Here is a 19,626-nt window from a genome sequence, read left to right on the forward strand (position 1 = left end):
TCTCAGCGTCAGGCCTCCGGGCGCGTCACCGTTCAGCTCTGGAACAGGCCATAACATCCAGCCGAGCTGGAGACCACACCGAATCACAATCACACGGCTTATCGGGAATTACTTTGAAAATACGGAAAATCGACCAGAAAGTCAACGAAACTGGATCTGAAAGCCGAGAACTAGTCCGCGGTGGCGGTGGACGTCGACCCGTTCGTAATGATCCGAGTTGGAAAAAGAAGGTGTTGAGCTAAGATATTTTTTTTCTTTCTGCCAGGGACAACTTGAGTCGTGTGAACCGTGAGCAGTGAGCACTGTCAAAGCTAACGGGATAAGAACCAAAATAATGGATTTAAGACCCTCACATCTACGGTAAATATGGACGAAAGTCTACTTTCCCACAGTTATGTTATGTACTGGAGCGAATCGCCTGCGTCGCGTTGCTCCGGTGGAGCGACACCACAGATAGCTAGCCTGTTGAGACTATGCTACTAATTACAGAGCTGTGTGTGAATACCTTACGAGCACCATGGCTCTGCTACATCTCCGGGCTAACCGTGTGTGTTCCACATCCTTCAAAGCGGGCGTTCAACCTGGTGGTTTTCTTTGAACACTTTAATCTAGGTCACCATTGTGGAATAATAACCCAGCGACGCAAGTAGCCGGAGACAATAGGGACGCGATCAACTCTTCTCTGCGCGTATCCGTTATGTGGTACGTGTGTGTTGTGTGTATTTAATTTGGCTAGCGATCAGACCTACTGCACATCACGTCTGAGTCTATTAAAACCACCAGGCAGGGTTACATATACACTGTTTTAATGTGGATGTGTGTGTTGTGGGGAACAGTGCTACAGTCCTAGCAGCTAACCTGGTCGCTGCCACAGAGTAGCGTGTCGTTTTACATTCTATCACCACACCGGGAGAGGTCTTCTGTTCTGCTTTTAACACGACGTCCGGTGGATCTCCCCGTCCAACAACGAGATAACCAGGCCATAGGACAGACTAGTCCCCGTTACTTACCAAACGGGTTCAAATAAATCATTGTCTTTCGCGATGGGGTGAACCACATTGTGGTGTGTCTCTGACGCCTGGTACTGAGGATGTTCACTGTAAACCGAGATACGTCTTTAGGTAGGTTCCTTCCAGGGATTGGGGGTCGAATGGCGTGCCCCTTCAATGTTATGGCTCCGCTGATATGTAGGGGTTCTATGTGGGATTAGCATGCTGCTCCAGCGGTTCTCCTCTTGACCCATCTTTCCTCTTACGTGAGGGTTTTATTGACGTCGTTTTAGATCAGAGCTGCTGATTGTTTACTACGTCCCCCCCCCCCCCCACCACCAAAGCCTATTCTTATTGTGCAATACTACGACGTAATCATGTGTCATTATTGCAACAGCAGCGCCATACTCAAGAGTGTGTGTGTGTGTATGTGTGTGCTGTTGTGCATGTGCCTTCATGTTTGTAAGTACCTGCCCTCGAGTACCTGGCTTGGACTTTGACCTGATTGCTCTGTGTGTACACTGGTCAGCTGGGCGGAGGAGAATTCTGAGGGCCAAATAAAACGATGACCATGCTTTTCTAAGTAGTGGTGTCATTCAGCTGTCATGCTGATTATTTTAAATGGGGTTTTCATTGTGAATAATTCCTCTGTACAGGGCTTGTTTTAACTTTGACCTCCAGCACCTGATTAAGGCATTTAACACATTTGTCTGAGTGTATCATCAACAACTGGCCGGGTCCCTTGTTTGTTAGAAACAGAAGTCATACGCAGCACCATGATCCCAGCTTGGTTGACAGTGACACACATCCTTAATCCAGAGGCTCTCTCGCTCTATGAGTCATCATAGTGACATTCACACTTTTGTTGCCGTTGTCGCTTCAGTGTGTTGCTGTGTTTTCTAAGCTATTCTTCCAGTTAGTTTCCTGTTAGCTCTCCTCACAAGAGTCCCTAATCAGTTGAAAGGCCGGATACACTTTTGAACCGATTGGCCTGATTGGCTGTAGCCGAGCAGAGGTAAGCAATCTGTGCGACCAGAGCTTTATCTCCCGTTATCTGCCCGGACGAATGTTGACATCATTGTTATTTTGGAGGGGCTGATTGATTGTGTTTTGGTGGGGACTGGGCTGCTCGTATTCCAGTCGTTATGCCCTCTGTGGCCATGCAGACGAGTCAATATTATAGAGGTCACTCTCAGAATGTTCTGCTTTCCAAACCTTCCAGCACATCTTGTTATCAACATAAAAGGCATTCGGTTGCAGGAAATTTTCATAACGGCCGACAATGAATTGTATTCTTGTTTGGCTCACAATTATTCTCTAAGAGCAGAAACCAGGGGAGAGTTGTTAGCTTTAGCCTGCCACTGTGGTATCAGATGGGAGCCGTCTTTAATAATTGATTAATGCTTGTGGTATTGTTAATGAATGGGTAATGTCGTTAACATGGGATGATTGGCTAATAACTCTGAAATTGTATTACGGTGGCCATTAATAATACGTTTTCGAAATACTGTCTGGTCTTTTGATATTTGTATTGGCTCCAGCAGTAAAGAAGCTCTGTTTAGTGTTGTTTTAGATGAAAAGTGTTATGGTTAATTATTGGTCTTGTATTTATGCTTTGCTGCTTGTTCAGGCTGGCACATATTGGGACACCAGCATGGTGTTTGCTATTCCTGAACAGATAAGGTGCTGTGTCACTGTCCCAAACAGGCTGGCTGGTGGAGGAAGGGGGATTTCATCATTTCATTCAGGGCATGTTTAGTAGGCCAGGAGCAATTGGAGCACAGAGGGGTTTTTGTGGCCAATGACAATATGTCTTTGTACAGGAAAGAAGCCATAGTTATGAGGACAGGTTTGGATTGCGTTTTTAATCTTGTTTTTTCTTTCTCTTTTTTTATTTTTTGATAAGTGATTGATGCGTGTCACCTTGATAGTAAGCCCGATAGTTAAAACGGTGCAGAATCCAAAGGTTTATTTTCTAGGTGCTTGTTTTGAATTCAGATGGTTTCTGCAAGTCCCCCCATATTGATTGCTACCTTCATTATTGTTCTTCTGGGTTCTCTAAGCCTTTCCTCCGCCGTGCTGCCAGGGTGCAGGCCCAGGTACTGGAAGTCATGCTGATGGTGGGTTATGGGGTTCGGGTAGGGCTTTGGGTTTATGGACATGGATGTGGAAGGAGACCCAGGTTGCTTGCCTGTTCCCTCCTCGCTGCCGGTGATGAAGAAATCCATATAAATGATTGATAAAGTTACTTGACTGTCATTTGAATAATACATCGGCCCCTGTTCCTGTGCCAAGCGCTTTTGTATGGTAATGTGCTGCACAGACCGGAGCCCTGCCTGTCGAACCTCCGCCAGAGGCTGATTTAAATACAATGATCCGACCCAATGAGGTAAGGCCAGGACTCTAGGTGTGTGTGTGTGTGTGTGTGTGTGTGTGTGTGTGTGTGTGTGTGTGTGTGTGTGTGTGTGTGTGTGTGTGTGTGTGTGTGTGTGTGTGTGTGTGTGTGTGTGTGTGTGTGTGTGTGTGTGTGTGTGTGGACAAGGGAGATGTGTGGGGGGCGGGCCGTGTGGAGACATGTAGCCCTTTCTCCTGTCACCCCTCATTAACAGCACATAGTCCAGCCGGCCTGAACTCGCCCTCCCGGTCTGGAGGGCCACTCCTCCCCTCTCACCCCTGACCCCAGCAGGCCAGCACGCTCTCATTTCAGCCAACAGAAAAGGTCTCTCAGAGCTTATCCCGGATGCGTCTTATTAAGCAGGCTGCTAGCACTCAGGTCAGAAGGAAATGACTATCCTAGATTATGCTTTCTGAAATTATGCACCGCAGCTGAAGCTAAACTTGCTTCCCCTTATTTCAATGTGCTAAAAATCAGTTGTTCTTTGTGCCAGTTATCTGAATTATTTTACTGATTTACGATTCTATGGCTTCCTCCTATTCTGTTTGGTCCTTTATTGACCCAAGCCTTTCCCTTCTTCTCAGGATAGAATACTCCACCTCATGGGATGGTGTTTTTACTTCCAGAGATATTCAAATCCTGCTTCTCAATTGGTTCAGTCCAATCCCTCTGTTAAAATAGCCTCATGTTGGTATCAGTCTAATAAAGTAAAGATTAACCAAGTGTGTGTGTGTGTGTGTGTGTGTGTGTGTGTGTGATTGACTAATGATGTGCAGGCTGTAAGAGGCTGTGGTTTTCCAATGGAACCCTTGGGAGGGTGCTTATAGTGCTGGTGTACGGCTGGTAGACACACAGATTTATGATGTCTACTTACAAGAAACACAGGTCTGAGACAGAGCAGATAGGCGATCACAGGAGAGGCCTCCGTCCAGCCTCCCAGGCTGAGCATCACTGCAGGGCCCGGCGATGTCTTAACACACCCTGCATGTAAACATCAGGTTTGGGTTTTTGGAACACATTCATTTTGATGTCCGTGATTCTGTTGAGATTGGTCCTCAAATGTGTCACCTGGCTTGAGGTTTGTGTGAAAGGAAAGGCCTTTTGGATTGGGGTTTAATCAGATTGCAGTCCGTAGTCTGCCATTGGATTTTCAACAGTTTTGGTCAATTGAGTTTTATCTGAGCATGTTCTGTCCTAGCCGAGCTACAATTAATTTCACACTCATCCTGTGCATTACAAACGAGTACATAGAGTTGTCCAAATACGCATCTCATGTTCTTTTCTGATAACAGACATTGGCGATCGTGATTTCAAAATATTGCAGTGATTTTGTCTTGCAATAAAAAGTACAGGCCTGTACAACATATTGTTCGGCCTTGGACAACAGCCGAGTCTTTCACTGCGTTCCCTTTATTCATGCGACGAAGCACAAAACTGCTTATGTTCAGTACTGAAATAAGCAGCACCACACAGTGTCTGAACATAGCAGGTTCAGAGCCGCTGTGCTGCTGAGCTGGCAAGGGCACAGTGGGTGTCAGGGTAAACCGGGAGGTCAGGACGCAGAGGGAAAGAGCTGCGTCGGAGGCTTGGAGGCGGGCCGGAAAATCAGGGAGGCAGAGTGGGTTTTGCTGGGTCGTTCCTTTGCTCTCGCTCTCCCCCTCACTGCCGTCGGCGTACATCTGCATTAGATTTGTTGTTGCCTGCCAGTCGGTGTTTCCTGAGGGCCGGGCAGAGGGAGTGTCTGTTAATTGAAGCCACCGTGGACCAGTGTCGGAGGCTAAACACACACTTTTCAGGATGAGGGCCACACAAAAGGAGCTCTGTTGACTGTGTTTCTCGCTTTTTTAAGGCCTGTTAATGTGTCATGGTGGCTTATGATTAATGTCTCATGCGCAAAATCAATGGGAGTGAAATGGTGGTGGTGGTGTTAGTGGTGGTGATGACGGATCCCCTCATGTTTGGTTTCTAATCCGCCCACCGCTGCCCATTCATTTCAAATCCAGTGTTCTATTGTCACATCCGTACTCCTGGGAACTGGGCAACGTAAAACACACAAAGCTAGAGATGTTCCAATACAATTCTTTTCCTTTCTGATTACTGAACTTGAGTTTCGTCCGATACCAAGTATATACAACTGCAACTTCTAACAGCACTTGCTCCTATTGAAGGGTCCTCTTACGATACCGGCAATGTATAGTCTATTAACAATCATTCATTATAATAATAGATTTGTTTTCCTGTCTCGTGTCTCATTCTGACTTTCCACCTACAACAGTTAAAGAATGCAGCATAACACTGCATGTGTTTGTGATGTTCTTTGTCTGTGTAGTAAAAGTCGCGTGACGGTATAGGATCGGCACATAGACTTGCGTGGTAGCGATACTTGATACTGCGTTTTAAGCAGTATCGGAGGAATTTCCGATACTCGTATCGGAGCAACTCTACGAAAAATAAACAACAACACTTAGTTACTTAAACATGTCATGACCGCTCTCTTCCCGTTTCTTGCCATCAGGGATGGCCAGCCAGGCGCTAAGTGTTGAGGACTCGTCGGAGGACCAGGGGCGGAGCCTGTCCGCCGACAGCTGAGGACCGAGGAGCAAGCAGCCCGGGCAGAATGACGCAGCAGGAGGGGCGACCCCCGCACCGCAAGTGAAGAGAACGTGAGGATGGGGGCCAATGGATCCAGCTATCCACACTCGAGCTCCCCTCGCATCGGCGGCAACGCCCCGCCCCAGCAGACCTTTATAGGTGGGTTCTGACTACTGACGTGACGGTTCGTTGGGGGAACCCGTGGCCCGTGTCAACATTAACTGGATTCTAGCTTTTCAATTAGTTGATGAAAGACTGTTGACGAAATGTCAACTTAGGCGGGACTCGGTTTCCCCTTGTCTTTATAAAATATATAAAGTCAAGTGACTTTATAAAATATAAAGTCACTTTCACCCTTTGGTTTATTGACTGGGGGCTCTCTGCATTTTGTCTGATTGTTTACTCTAGCCCTTCTCACACGGATGTGCTCATAATGCATCCAGTATGTATCTTTACTCCCCGTTCAGACAAACCCGCATCCATCCCTCATTCATTAGGGCTACTGTAGGCCTGCACTGTTATTGATGGCAGGGCACCTTCTGAATGGCTGCATGCAAAATAAAAATGTGTCCGGATTTAGTGCAGGGCTGCCAAAAAATGGTGCCAAATTTGGCCCTTGACATTTTTTCCTCCCTGCATAATGCTAGCGTTAGCCTGTGTAGGCCAAGGCTGTAGACCAGAAGTGAACAGCGTGCAACACGACTTCATTACCGTCCGTTTCCCTTCCCTGCGTGTCAAGACGCCGTTATTCAAATGATGCACCAGTGTTTCTGTTGAGCTGTTTTTCTCTTTGGAGCGAGGCACTCGGCCGGAGTCTCAGAACGGTCACACTGGCCCCTTCAGCAGCACCAGATTAAGATGTGACTGTGACAACTACTAATGATGCTGGAGACACATGGGCCGGCAGCGACACTGCTACAGGGGCGAACGTTGTAGTAGCAGATGGAGTTATGAATAATCGCAATTAGCTCGATAGAATTTGACGTCTGACGTCGTCGCCCAAGGAGATAGCACCAACATTTGAAACAACGCTCGGATACATCGGGTTTCATTTACATGTATAAAATATAACTCGGCCTGACTGCAGAAAATGACACCACTTGTTTTTCATGCTTTCACTCCAGCTCCAAACATGTTTGTTTGTTTTTTGTTTGGGCAGACGTGTTAAACCCAGCCAATGATATTTCTGAACTAAATATTTATTTGAAGGTTGTGTTCCTCCATTCCATCATGGCTGCCGTGTTCTTTGTTGTTTTCCCGGTCACATCAAGCAGCCATTAGCTCCTTACTTCCTACTCCTCTGTCCTTTCTGAAAGCCAAGCTGACCTTGTGCAACCGTTCCTCCATGCCAAGAAATCTGGACATAAGCGCCTTAGAAGCATACGTGGATATGAGTCAGCCCCTATTTAACAAGAAAACCTGGCTCCTACAATAATGCTCAAAGTCCAATTTCATCTCTCTTACTTTTTGTAGACTTTTTTGAAAGCCCGGGAGATGAAAACAGATTATTTCTGCAGCCACAGAGACCTTTGAGGTTTGCTCTTAGCTGAGGAGTTGCTTGGCCAAACTGGCCCAAGCTGAAGATGATTCACAGTATTAGAATGATTACTATGTGGGTCACGGTGATTGATGCTCAGGAAAAGCAGCCAAATGAGAGGATCTAGTGGGCAGGGCTTCCTCTGACTTCCAAGTCCCCGCTCTCTCCTATGCCAAAGAATACTGTTACTTAGGCAAAACGAGTGGGCCGCTTTAAGACCAGAGTTAGCCACAGCTCAGAGCAAAGAGAAGCACAATGCAAAACAGAACGATAGGCCTGTGGGAGCTTATCTTGCTACAAGGGTGCTAGCATGCTGTACTTCCTGCAAACCGAATGACAGCAGGATCCCTCGCACTGCCTCTCTCCTAGTATGAGGCAAGCGTGTGTTTAGCCTGGCAGGGCCCGCCCCCCCACAGGGCTCGGCAAGACATGCGCTCTAGACTAAACACTCATCCAATTTTAGGTGTGTTAAGATTATAATTGTATGCCCGGCTAGCAGAAGTCCAACTCGTGTATCCTTGAAAATGGATGCACTTATTTAATTATGAAGATCTGCATGGGATGTCTGTTTACTTTCTGTTGAATAATTTAAGCATAATTGACTAATTGATTGCAAAATATGAAAAAATCCAACAGTGTTACGTAATGTAATCTAAGTGTGTGACTCTGGGGATGTGTGTGTGTGTGTGCGTGTCGCAGGTACCTCGTCCTATTCCCAGCAGGGCTATGGCTGGGAGTCCAAGCTGTACAGCCTGGACCACGGCCACGAGCGGCCCGCCGACCGCAAGAAGAAGAGCCTGGGCCTCGCCACGCTCAAGAGGCGCTTCATCAAGCGCCGGAAGTCCAGCCGCTCGGCCGACCACGCGCGGCAGATGCGCGAGCTCCTGTCGGGCTGGGACGTCCGCGACGCCAACGCCCTGGTGGAGGAGTACGAGGGCACGGCCGCCCTCAAGGAGCTGAGCTTCCAGGCCAGCCTGGCGCGGGCCGAGGCGCCCAGCCTGCAGCGGAACCTGGCCGCGCTCTACCAGCACAAGTACTGCACCGACGTGGACCTCATCTTCCAGGACACCTGCTTCCCGGCCCACCGCGCCGTGCTGGCCGCCCGCTGCCCCTTCTTCAAGTCCCTGCTGTCGTCGTCGCCCGGCTACGGCGCCGAGGTGCTCATGGACATCGAGACGGCGGGCATCGACGTGCCCATGTTCTCGGCCCTGCTGCACTACCTCTACACGGGGGAGTTCGGCGTGTCGGGCGCCGAGGACGCCCGGCTGCAGAACGTGGACGTGCTGGTGCAGCTGAGCGAGGAGTTCGGCACGCCCAACTCCCTGGAGGCGGACATGCGGGGCCTGTTCGACTACATGTGCTACTACGACGCCCTGCTCAGCTTCTCCTCGGACTTCGAGATGGCGGAGGGCTGCGGCGAGCGGCTCCCCGCCGGCGCCGTGGCCTCGGTCGGGGGGGGGCCGGGCTGCGGTGCGGCCCCCGGCGGCCCCGACGAGGACCTGCGGGCCCACAAGGCGGTGCTGTCGGCGCGCTCGCCCTTCTTCCGGAACCTCCTGCAGCGGCGCATCCGCACCGGGGAGGAGATGACGGAGCGCACGCTGCAGACGCCCACACGCATCGTGCTGGACGAGTCCATCATCCCGCGCAAGTACGTGCGGGTGATCCTGCACTGCATGTACACGGACGCGGTGGAGCTGGGGCTGGTTCTGCGGGGCAGCCCGTCGGCGGGCAGCCTGGGGGAGGTGCAGGCCCTGGTGGCCGGCGGCCGGGGGGCCAGCACGCGGACCGAGGAGGCCATGGAGCTGTACCACATAGCGCTGTTCCTGGAGTTCAGCATGCTGGCTCAAGGTGAGACCCTCTAGCTCGGGACACACACACACACACACACGCACACGCACACGCACACACACACACGAGATTGGGCTTTAATGCACGGTTGGCATTGGGCTTTAATGCACGGTTGGCATTGGGCTTTGGTGTTGAGGATGTTTTACTTGGAACCGGTCGCACATTTCCATTAACTTGGAATTAAAGTAATTTTTCCAAGAAGTAAGCAAGGCAGTTAGTGATGGTGTGAGACATGGTGTCTGCTTGAAAACAGTTGAATGCAATGAAAAATGCATCTCTCGCACAACGGAGACACATTCCACTCTTTGGATTCCTTTATGGTGCAGGGGAAAACAAGTCAGAGTTCCCCAGAGAGCCACTGAAGGCGATACTCCAGCTGACATCAGAGCTTTTATCCTATTATTCATGTTTGGTTCATCTATACTTTATTCAAGCATGATGGCCTTCAACTGTAATTTAAGTTAAGGTCGTTCATTTAAGGGAAATATAGCATTTATTGTGAATTTCGTACTCGAGGGAACAAAGTGTATAGTCTATACTATAAATGTTACTATATATTAGCTTTAATGTGGAGGATCTATGTTTCTATCCCAAGCGTTCACCGTCGTCATTGATATTCTCATTAGATGGTGAGTCAATAGTACCAACGTGATAATATTTCCAAACTGCTTCACAATCTCGGTCTGAATGCATTACACACCATGCAAACTCTGACCGAATCGACACCCTCCCTCCTCACATTCATCCATTAGATTTGTGCAGACTCATACAATCACTTGCTCTGCCACTCCCTGATAAAATCTGTTTTGGATTGTCAGTGTTTTGCTGTGCAGAATATTACAGAACACAACGAGGGCTGAACACAACGCACTTTGAGTGCTGGAAGTGTGTGTTTCAGTGAGCCAACTAGATGGCACACTAGATTACTGGAAATAATCATTTTAGGGCAGATAATTTGATTAAAGTGTTTACATGATTCAGTCAATGGTCCGATTTCCCCCCTTAAGGAGATGTCTGGCGGGTGCGTTTTGATGTTTAAGCATGGCCAGGCCAGACGTTAATTCTCCTATTACTCATAATATTACTGTGGCACCACTAAGAAAATACTTTGCGAAAGACTCTCCTCGGAGCCAGCTGTGAGGAGCAGCAGTCGACATGTTCTCAAGCCAAAACAAACCTGCCTTAACATGAACACGGGCCAGAACATGGTTTTAGTAATCACGATTCTCCTAAAACAATTGTGGCTTTAGTGGAATTAAATCTCTCTGTTTATGGGGGCATTCGTCTAATCTCTTTCACTTCCCTTATTCTGCTTGGATTGGTTTTTGTGTGCAATGTGCAAATACACTGATCAGCCAAGCCAAGGTTTTATCAGCAGTAAATCCATTAGACTGGATCGTTGTTTATGACTCCTCAGGTCATAAACAGCAGTGTGGATCGGAGGTGAATATGTTGTACGAGCGGAGACCAATGTGATGGAAATGAGGGAAACTTCGATCACACAGGTCCTACAAAGGTCATACTAACTCCTCTGCTCTGTTGTAGTATTAAAGTATAACATTTGTTAAAATAATGGTTAAATAGCTGTATATTCCGACAGCCATTGTTGATCTAGAGTGTTTGGTCAGAAACGTTGCTCTCCGTGTCCCTCTGCTGTGCATTAAACAGAAAATCGGTTGACGTATCCCGTTCCCTCTCCATCCAATCAGGAGAGAGAACATTCTGCGCATTCAAGGCTGATTTCAGTGTTGACTTGCGAATGCGAAATAGGCAAAGGGAACAATTCCAGTGCTCCCATTAATGGCGTACGCTACAAAAAACACCAAGGGAAAACAGAAACGGGAGTCATGCAAGACCCTCTTTCATGTGTTGACATTGGGAGGAAGGCTGGGAATGCTAAATGCGAAAACAGACAGGAAGTTAGCCAAAAACGTCGACTTGGCTCACAGTGCCTTCCACAATCAAATCCAACGTTTTCATTCAGTCCTCAAAAACACGATGAGGCCTTGGTTCTTCTCGACGTACTTCCAGAGAGATTAGATCATGGCTTACAGAGCAATGTCCGGTGGAGATGTTCCTTCCTCCAACGAACATGTGATCCCTATCAAGCAGAGACCACAACAATAAGCATCCTATCGGAACAGGAAGCGTGCCAGTAGCTGCTGACCACAGACGGCACGCCTTTCTAGAACCGCCTGTCTGGCCCCACGGTTCCTCCTATGTGCCCATACTGGGCATAGGGTTCACATACTGGGCATAGGGTTCACATACTGGGCATAGGGTTCACATACTGGGCATAGGGTTCACATACTGGGCATAGGGTTCACATACTGGGCATAGGGTTCACATAATGGGCATAGGGTTCACAGGCTGGGAATAGGATTCACATACTGGGCATAGGGTTCACATACTGGGAATAGGGTTCACATACTGGGCATAGGGTTCACATACTGGGCATAGGGTTCACATACTGGGCATAGGGTTCATATACTGGGAATAGGGTTCACATACTGGGCATAGGCTTCACATACTGGGCATAGGGTTAATTTTTTGAGTGCATCACTCGAGGTTCAGAAACAAATTGCCCCTTTTTATACCCCACAATGATCTGAATCACGCTAAGCACACCCACCAACTATCTAAAACACATGTCCACAGCTGGTAGGAGACCACCTCCTAACCCCTAGCCCGTAGCGTCTCTCTCGGGGTCAGCCAGGCAGCCTCTGAACGGGAGGCGAACAGACGGATGCTGTCATCTCCTCCCCCACCGTCCCGTCCCCCTCTCCCTCCCACACACACATCCAGCGTTTCCTCCTTCCTCCCATCCCCCCCCCCCCCCGCCCTCGTTGACTAGCCCCTTCTCCAGTGTATTTTTATCCCCCGCTTCTTCCTTTCCCACAGAAGGGCTGCAGCTCTAATCAGTTCCCATGAAACCTCGAGGTGGAATGTAGTCTGAGCTGCGGCCAGTGTCTCTCCTCCGTGATTCAACCGTCCCGACGCAGGGAGGCCGCGCAGCGTAGACCGAGGGAACACGGACAAGGGGGGTTCGTTCAGGGTCAGGGCCCCCCCCAGCGTGTACCGACCGGCCCAGGATCCGGCCCCTCTGGAGAGTGTACTGGCTCCCTCATGGTCCGTCCCCCCTGGAGTGTGTACTGTTCCCCTCAAGGTCCCCCCCCCCTGGAGCGTGTACTGACTCCCGCGGGACCCGGCCCACGCTTGCTGAGCTAACTCAGGAGGCGTACGTCCGGGGTGCTGCAGGGAAGGATTCGTCAGTCTTACCAGCACCCCTCCCACTTAGTCATAAAGAAGTGTAATGGTGCCGGCTCTCAGTCTCTCAACGCCTCGCCGTGACTCAGACATCAGCAGCAGGTTCTCACTCACATCGGCCGACCATCTGATGTTTGTTTTCACTCGAGTGTACCTGATGCCGAGTGCGTGTGTGTCTCCATGAAGCCCACATGGTGTGTGTTTGGGTCTCGCGCTCACACGCTCGTAGGAAGGAAAATGACAAGGAGACGAGTCACTTCAGCCTCTTCCCTCCAGACGAGTCATTTCCTTTGTTTGTGGACGGACTCTTTTGCCCCCCAGGAATGTGGCTCAGAGACATTAGGCACGCTTTCTCTCTCTGTCGTACCCCGGCCCCCTCCGGTTGCCCCCCCCCCCTGCCGTGCGGGGTCAAAGCCTGCGTCTCTTGGAGCGGTGGGCCGCGATCCACGACCACAACAGTGTTTACTGGTCCCCGAGTGCGGCTGATGTTTTAAGGGGCTTTTGGAAACCGCAGGTTCCATAAACACAGAGCTCCAAATAATAACAGCGGGGCAGGACGTGCGAGCTGGAACAGTGGCCTCTCCTTTTCTTCTTGTTCTGTGTGTACAATGGGCTCCTCCATTTCCGTCGCTGTGTTGATATTCATGTCAGTGTAAATGTGATGTACACCCTGGAGAGATATGGGGGAGGGGGGTGTGTGTGTGTGTGTGTGTGTGTGCCACGATGTGGCACAATTCATACACAAACTCGCACCCAAACTCGCTCATGACAACGTGGTTACACAATGAGGCCACTAGCTTAAAATAATAGCATCACAAAGTTTGTGTGGGTTGTAACCATGGAGATAAAACGGGCATCCTCCTCCTTAAGCATTTTTCTAATCTCGTTGTGTTCGGATTCCAGCCGAAACAGGGGGTACGCTTACACTTTAGAGCCTGAATGGCAACGTGCGTTCTAATGGGCTCACTGGGAGCAGAGGTTTCGTCTGCTTTCATGTGCCACTGGTGTGTGCGTGTTTTGCCCCCTGCCTCCAGTAGAGTACAGACTCGGTAAAACCAAAAAGCTGGCGCGAGAGTGAACAGACATCCAGTCCACTTTTCCCCGATCTGTTAGTCGTGAGATTAACGCGAGGCAAAACGCCCGAGTCCACTTCCACTTCATCGCCGTCTCCCTAACAAGGCTGCGCTTACAACACTGCAGGGGTCTGCTCTGCATTTCTGGGGCCGGTCATTAAATGCAAAATACATATCTGAATACATAAGTAAATGCGGTGCGTTTCCTCCTACCCTTGCACACGGCTACATGTCTATACGTACATCACACTGCATACATGTATGACTGTGGACGACATGCATGTACTCGAACGTAGGCAGGGAAAGGGGAGCCACCTGAAAGGAATCTCGAGAGCCATAGCAGTCGCCACTCTCCGCCCGGAGGGCCTGTTCAGAGTGACGTGTGAACGTGGGGCGCAGATCTCCTGCTCTGAGATACGGGGGTCCCTCGGGGGGACTGCGCCACTGGCTTCGCAGCTCGCAGCTGACGGACAGAACAAACCGGCGCTGGTGACGCTGGCCGGGCGTCGGTTCAAAGTGGCGCTGGCTGTTGGACGGCGGCCCGGCTAGACGCGCGTCTCCATTAGCGTCTGCTTCCGTTTAGAGATATCGCAGCGCTACGGAGGGGAAAGGAGCCCCCCAGGGCGGAGGCCATTTACTGACCGGGGTGGTTCTGCTCAATGTGTGTTCAACCCCGTGGCTCGTTTTGTCCAGACGCATTCAAAGACCCCGGCTCACACGCGCTGATCTCTACTCAAGGTTCCACTGTAGACTGGTGTGAGGTCAGATTCGCCTCTTTACAGGGCGGCATGTGGCTCAGGAGGTAGAGCGGGTTGGCTTCTCACCGGCAGGTTGCTAGTTTGATCCCCGGCTCCCCCTAGCTGAATGTCGAGGTGTCCCTGAGCAAGTCACCTCACCCCAACTGCTCCCGACGAGCTTGCCGTCGACATGGTCGGCATGGTTGACTCCGCCGTCGATGTGTGAATGTCAGGCAATAATATATTGTAAAGGGCTTTGAGTGGCCACTGGTTTTAAATGCGGTATATAAATGCAGTCCATTTACCATTTACCACAGGGTCTTTTCAAAGTGTGTCTGATATGCCCACACCAGCGTATTGTCTTCCATTCACACACACACACACCGCCGTTCTCGAGATTTGAGGCCACATTTCCTTCTTCCGCTGTGTTTACTGTGTCTGAGCGAGGGAAACGTCGACTCAAAACATATGTAGGTATCAAAGGCATTTCTGTGGGCCCGGCCTGCTGGGGAGCTAAACCACGGCCTGCTGTTCTGGTATGTGCTTTGATTCCTGGACAGACTGCCGCCAGAAGGGCGTGGCCCAGGCTGAGTAACGACTCTCACCCCAAGTCGACATATTGGAGCTCTCAGTTTATGGTTTTGGTTTTGTATAGTCTGGACTTTAAATGGTAGCCATCAGGTACTGCTCAGCCCTCGTGTGGATGGGCCCACATGGTGAGATCAAACCCACACGGAGGGGGTTCCTGCAAAGGGGTGTGGTGGCCTGACGGGACCCTCTCTGTGCCTCTGTCTCCCAGGCTGTGAGGACATCGTGGTGGAGAGCCTGGCGCTGGACTCCCTGGTGCCCATCCTGAAGTGGAGCTCCCAGCCCTACGGCTCCAAGTGGGTACACCGGCAGGCCCTGCACTTCCTCTGTGAGGAGTTCAGCCACGTGGTCTCGTCCGACGTCCTGTACGACCTCAGCAAGGAGCACCTGCTTGGCGCCATCCAGTCCGACTACCTGCAGGTAGGAGCTAGCATAACATTCAAATATGCTCTTCTACTGCTAGCGAGCGGCTTGACATGCTACATACACACACACACACACACACACACGCATACAAGCAGACACAATCACAGGCAGACGCACACGCACCCACACATGCACACGAATGCAAGCAAACACGCATGCACAGGCAGAAAAACACACACAAACACAAGCCGACACACACGCACATGCAGACAAACATACACACACATACAGCAGACACACGTAGAAACACAAACACACCTAACAAGGTGACGTGCATGCACAGGCAAACATACACAAACACGCTGAGACACACACATAAAAGGAGACACGCATGCACAGGCAAACGCGCACATGCGCACGTGCACGCGCACTCGCGCCCTTGGTGTGCCGTGTGTTGAGGGACGGTCCTCTGAAGGAGTAGACTTCAGGATCCTAAGTGGATCTGAGCGTTCATCTGCCCTGGCTGCTTCCACGGCCATCACTCAGGACGGCTGAGGTGATGCGCTGTAATCAGAGCAGACAAAGTAATCCTCCCACTGCCCGGGCCTGCTGCAGAACACAGAGCATCACGCACTAGCCTCACGCACTAGCCTCATCCCACCGCTTGTGCTTGACCCGCTCCTGTCTAACCTTGTCCTCATAAATGCTCCTCCTCATTTTTATATATATATCTATATCTCTACCTTTTCTATTTTTCTCGCTCTCTCGCTCTGTCTCTCGCTCCGTGTCTCTGCCTCTTTCTCTCCTACTCTCTCTGTCTCTCTGTCTCACTCCATCTGTCTCTCGCTCGCTCACTCTCTCTCCCTCTGTCTCTGTCTCTGTCTCTCCCTCTCTCTGTCTCTCTCTGTCTATCCTGGTCTCATTCACAGGCGAGCGAACAGGACATTCTCAAGTACGTTGTTAAGTGGGGCGAGCAGCAGCTTATTAAGAGGATGGCAGACAGGGGTAAGATAATACATGCTATAATTACCCCCTGAGCACCCCCACACCCTCACCCAAACCGCCACCCCCACACACATGCACGCACGCACGCACGCACACACACACACAAACTTACATGCACACACACGCACAGCCCTAAAGGCTTTAAGAAAATTACCCTGTTACCAGAGCCTCCAAATACACTTAAAAGCCCCAATAAAAGGATGCCTTCCGTTCCCCTGAAGGCGGCTAGCAGACACACCTTCAAAGCGTTTGTTGCCGGGTCCTGCAGCACCTGTTGTAAACGTGTCGGGGTGCACGTTTAACTCGACGTCTGTACCAGATGTACGGGCGACGCCTTCCCAACACCGAAGACAGAGATTGGAAGCATTCCCCAGATTGTGCTTTGTTGTTGTCGGATGTAAGAAGGTATCAGCGGATGGGTCACGCCGTTGTGTTTTGGGTTCACCCAGAGCCCAACCTGCTGAGCGGAACGGCCCACAGCGTGAACAAGCGGGGCGTGAAGAGGAGGGACCTGGACGTGGAGGAGCTGAAGGAGATCCTCTCGCCGCTGCTGCCCTTCGTCAGGACGGAGCACATCCTGCCGGCCAGCAGCGACGTCCTGTCTGACGCGGTGGGTACCCACCCGGCCTGGGCCTCTCTCTAACTCTCCTCTTAACTGTCTGTTAAAGATCAGAACACTAGTGAGGAGAGAAAGCGGAACAGAGAGAGGTTAAGAGCCAAAAACCTCTCCTCCCTGTCATTCTGACCCATCAGGAAAGAGCTGCTCTGATTGGTCAGAAGTGAGCCGGGAGCGGCCTACACACAGAGGCAGGCGCAGCCATACTTACAGCTGACGGATGGTAGACATAAATACATTTAAATAGCTGTTAAATCTGAGCTAAAGCAACTTTAACTGTCCTTTTGAGTGGGGGGGGGGGGGGACTGCTGCTACCAATAGCCTCCATGCATGGCCATGAATCTTTATATGGGTCACAGTACAATAGTGTTTGTGTTTTACCAAAATACCTGGAGTCTGGAAAATTGTGTATTAGATCTCAAACCTGCCGTTTCCACACCTGCTCAAAGTAATATTTATAATTGTATAATATTATAATGAGGTTAGAGAGGACCTTCCTGAATAGAGACTTGACCTCCCCCTTCTCCTCTGCCCCCAGCTCAAAAGGGGTCTCATCAGCACCCCTCCCTCCGACATGCTGCCCACCGCTGAGGGGGGCAAGGCCCACTCGTGGTTGCGCCAGAAGAACTCGGGCATCTACCTGCGCCCCCGCCTGTTCTCGCCCTACGTGGAGGAGGCCAAGGTGAGCCTGGCTCACCTGTGATTCACGCTGCGAGGCGGGAAGCGGTGCGCTAGCGTTATGCAAGCTAATGGCCGTTCCCCGCAGAGGCCATGGCAGAGTTATTACTACCATTCATAAATTCACAAGTCTGCTTCGTAATTTACAAGCGGCAGGATGATGCATCGGCATATTATCGGTGTCGCGAGCGACCAATCACCCGGCAGAGGGCCGGGTGATTGGTGTCAGTCATGTGATCGGGCCTGGGTACTGAATGTGCACACACGCACATGCACGCATACACACAGGTGGTCAATGCAAACACAGGAGGTCGCACTGCAGGCATCACGTTGAGTAACTGTCGTAACTCTTCCTCTGTCCCGTCCGTCCGCAGTCCGTCCTGGACGAGATGATGGTGGAGCAGACGGACCTGGTGCGCCTGCGTCTGGTCCGCATGTCCAACGTCCCCGACACGCTCTACATGGTCAACAATGCCGTGCCGCAGTGCTGTCACATGATCAACCACCAGCCAATGGCGGGCAACCCGACGGCCGCGCCCACCGTGGTGGCCAATGAGATCCCAGGTAGGGGTGATTAGGAGTGTGTGAACGGCAGCGGCGCTCAGCCCCCGCTCCGTCCTGATGGATTAGCAATCAGCCGGCTTTCTGAAGGGCTCAAAATGAACCTGGACCCTTGTATAAATGACGAGGATAACTATCGACACACCCTTTTCATTCAATACACATCCATTTACAGGGGGGTGTTACGAGAGCGGTTCCATCTAATGACTGTCTCACTGTGATGCAGTGAGTTGACCTCGTGTGTGTGTGTGTGTGTGTGTGTGTGTGTGTGTGTGTGTGTGTGTGTGTGTGTGTGTGTGTGTGTGTGTGTGTGTGTGTGTGTGTGTGTGTGTGTGTGTGTGTGTGTGTGTGTGTGTGTGTGTGTGTGTGTGTGTGTGTGTGTGTGTGTTCCCCCCTCAGTGCCCCGGCTGTCCGTGGTGAAGGATATGATCCGCAGGCTGCAGGAGCTGCGGCACACGGAGCAGGTCCAGAGGGCCTACGCCCTGAACTGTGGCGAGGGGGCCACCGTCAGCTACGAGCTGCAGCTCCGCGTGCTGCGGGAGTTTGGCCTCGCTGACGGAGCCACGGAGCTGCTGCAGGTAGGGGAGATGAGACGCAGGCCAGCCTACAGGCCCCTCAGGGCTTGCATGAGTAGAGATGTTCCGATACCAGTATCGGAAATACATGGATGCTCACTTTTAACTATAAGAATACAAATGTATTCTTATAACTAGATTATAAATAGAAATGACCTAGTACTAAAAAAAATAACTGTAGACAGTAAGTGAATTGACTATGAAATTGCTGTCATCGTAAGAGAACCATCATCTCGATCTCCTCTATTCGTCGTAAGAGAACCAACATCTTTTCTTTGTTTTCCTGTATTCCCCCCCCCCCCCCCCCCCCCCAGAACCCGTACAAGTTCTTCCCCGACGAGCGGTTCGGAGACGAGAGTCCGATCCTGGCCCTCCGCCAGGTGGGTCGTTGTCGGGTAAACAGCAGCCCGGCCATGGACAGCATGTTCACCGAGCTGGAGGGGCTGGCCAGCTTCCACCCTCCCCTGCCTCCTCCGCCGCCCCCGTACCACCCGCCCGCCACCCCCGGCCAGGCCCAGCTCAAGGCGGCCTGGCGTCCCCGCGTGCCCGTGCCCACCCCCACCCGATCCTTCTCCTACCCCTGTAACCGCACCCTGCACCAGCGCCACGCGCCCGGCAAGCACGGCAGCGCCGAGTACGCCTCGGTGCCCCGCCCCCAGCCCCCCGACTGCGCCAAGCCCCAGGCCATGGGCCGGGCGCTGGTCTCAGAGCAGCAGGTGGTGAGTGTTTCCCCGTCGCACTTGTGTCAGGGCACCAGGGAACCGGGGCCGGGGTCAGCTCGGGGGGGGGGGGAGCGGGC

General features: G+C 51.3%; 1 protein-coding gene across 3 annotated transcripts in view; it reads left to right on the forward strand.

Annotated features, from left to right (window-relative positions):
* btbd7 (BTB (POZ) domain containing 7) overlaps positions 1–19,626 on the forward strand; it is a 24,212-nt gene continuing 4,586 nt past the window's right edge. Inside the window, exons 1-10 of one of the 3 annotated variants that reach the window (XM_056591126.1) lie at positions 1–360; positions 5,900–6,135; positions 8,213–9,361; positions 15,238–15,446; positions 16,322–16,397; positions 16,847–17,007; positions 17,552–17,695; positions 18,066–18,255; positions 18,652–18,830; positions 19,142–19,546. In XM_056591126.1, the coding sequence (XP_056447101.1) occupies positions 6,054–6,135; positions 8,213–9,361; positions 15,238–15,446; positions 16,322–16,397; positions 16,847–17,007; positions 17,552–17,695; positions 18,066–18,255; positions 18,652–18,830; positions 19,142–19,546 (2,595 nt within the window). In that variant the 5' untranslated portion in view covers positions 1–360; positions 5,900–6,053. The other 2 variants (XM_056591128.1, XM_056591129.1) reach the window with 2 other exon arrangements.

Source organism: Gadus chalcogrammus, chromosome 5 (assembly GCF_026213295.1).
Source record: "Gadus chalcogrammus isolate NIFS_2021 chromosome 5, NIFS_Gcha_1.0, whole genome shotgun sequence".
NCBI lineage: Eukaryota > Metazoa > Chordata > Actinopteri > Gadiformes > Gadidae > Gadus > Gadus chalcogrammus.